The sequence below is a fragment of the Arachis ipaensis genome, chromosome B7 (assembly GCF_059453495.1).
Source record: "Arachis ipaensis isolate K30076 ecotype BB chromosome B7, ASM5945349v1, whole genome shotgun sequence".
In the NCBI taxonomy this organism is placed as follows: Eukaryota; Viridiplantae; Streptophyta; class Magnoliopsida; order Fabales; family Fabaceae; genus Arachis; species Arachis ipaensis.
Genome location: NC_142442.1, coordinates 123,573,080 through 123,575,172, shown reverse-complemented (window position 1 = coordinate 123,575,172; position 2,093 = coordinate 123,573,080). Strand labels below are relative to the sequence as shown.

Sequence of the window (2,093 nt, the reverse complement as noted above, 5' to 3'; positions counted from 1 at the left end):
TTGGCTTTGTAGGCTGAGTCAGGAGCTAGTTTCACTGTATTCTTGGCTCTCTTTTACTCTTTCGCTTATTCATATCTTTAACCAATAGGTTTCTTAGCACGCAAGTAATTCTATTTCCTAAGTGTTGCGCTTTTTATTTTGCGATTTTGTTTTACCCGTTTTTCAAAGCTCCTAGTTAAGTATCTCTTTCCTTATTACTATATATATATATATATATATATATATATATATATATATATATATATATATATATATATATATATATATTTTAGAGGTCGTAATACCTTACTATCTTAGTCTTATGACTTAAGCATAAGATTAAGTATGGTAGGGTGTTACATTATGGTATCAGAGCAGTTCGTTCCTATAGAGCCTGAGAACGAACTGATTATTCTTCTGTGCATTTTCTGTGTATGTGTCTATGTGCTATTAGGATATCTAACTGATATGTGTAGCATACATGTTCGTGAGCATGCATTTGGGACTCTTAAGCACTAAACTTGAGATATTGAGACTGATCACCTTAATATCAATTGTTTGGTGTGAACAGGGACCAAATGTCGCGCGGATCCGAGCGAGGTAACCAGAGGAAAATCTTAGAACCGAATTGATGCAAAGACTTCGAGATGGAAGCTCGGGTGCTGGTACAAGCAATGTAGGCCAATACTATAGGTCTATAACCTTTACTGATTTTCTCAAGAGTGGTCCACCTCAGTTTAATGGAAATGCCAATGCATTGGAGGCTGATCGGTGGTTTCGAGATGTGGAGAAGTTTTTGTACACTCAGCACATTCCTGAAATACCGTCAGTGGAAATAGTGACCTACATGTTAGAGGGAGATGCTCAGAATTGGTGGCATGAGTTATGTCATACCTTACAGTTGGAGTTAACAGATGTTTCTTGGAGTATATTTAAGACGGAATTTTACGGGAAATATTTCTTGCATGCACTTCGCACTGCAAAAGAGTTGGATTTAATGCAGTTAAAGCAAAAGGATATGTCCGTTGCTGACTATACCTGTGAATTTGACAACCTGTGCCGTTTCTCAAAAGCTTGTCAAGGAAATTCAGCTGACTATGAGGAGTGGAAGTGTGCTCAGTATGAGAAAGGACTTAGGAGAAATATCTTTAACTATGTGTATCCGCAAAAACTAATGAATTTCACTGAATTGGTTAAGAAGAGCCAATTCGCAGAAGATTACTCCCTAAAGTGGGCAATGCTACAGGAAGGCTATGGAGAGACTACTCCAGACGAGCCACATAGGGCCGAGCTAGGTGTATGCTACAAGTGCGGGATGCCGGGGCATATAGTTCAAGACTGTCCACATAGGAGACACTGGGATACAGCCGAAACCGATTCTCAGACCCGAGGTAACCATGAACTAGCAGTTGATTTTTTAGCTACCTTGCATATCATTAATATGTAATATCCATTTGTGAAGCATGACAAATTTTGATGATCGTGGAGTCCGAGCCGATAGTTAGTCGAAGACTATTAGTTGTCGAGATGGAGCGATACTTGGCTAACTTAGAGGAGTGGTTAGGTTCTTGAAGAATAAGAACCAGGATGACGTAGTGGAAGCAGGATGGATTATACCTAAGGAATTAGAATTGTCGAGAGCTATGTGGAGTTACCGTTTGAAATCCAGTGATGTTAAGACTTCGAGGAAGAGGAATATAGCGGATTCAACCTTTAGTTGCTAATGGATTAAGAGACAAGTCAAGGTGAGACCAAATTCCTATAGGAGAGAGAGTTTTCGAGACCATTCTTGAAGATGTACCAGAATTTCCACCTTAGAGAGAACGTAAGTTTGCGATAGACTTAGTGCCGAAAGCCGGATTAGTGTTGTTTGCACCACAAGTGAAGACATCATTATAATCAGTAAAACTCAGGACCGAGTTGAAGGGAGTACTGGAAGAGAGAATCTAAGTGTTTCTTTGCGAGAGCACGCCAACTAATCTTCACGACTTAATCTAATCTTTCTCTTATAGCTTACATTGAAAACTCTATCTTGAATCTTTTCCTGTAAAAGCCCAATTCATCGTTCTTCTAATTTTATTCCTTTCTCGTATAAAGCTTGCTTCTTTTGGAAT

At 38.9% G+C, this 2,093-nt stretch overlaps 1 protein-coding gene across 1 annotated transcript; it reads left to right on the top strand.

The window, feature by feature from the left end:
- Positions 1 to 610: 610 nt before the first annotated feature.
- LOC107607594 (uncharacterized) lies at positions 611 to 1,426 on the top strand. Its single transcript, XM_016309526.1, has one exon. It carries the CDS (start codon positions 611 to 613, stop codon positions 1,424 to 1,426), a length of 816 nt encoding a protein of 271 aa, XP_016165012.1.
- Positions 1,427 to 2,093: the final 667 nt, after the last annotated feature.

Bases quoted from the DNA above. Each gene is read 5' to 3' on its own strand.
- LOC107607594 (XM_016309526.1), top strand. From the start codon at position 611: ATGCAAAGACTTCGAGATGGAAGCTCGGGTGCTGGTACAAGCAATGTA.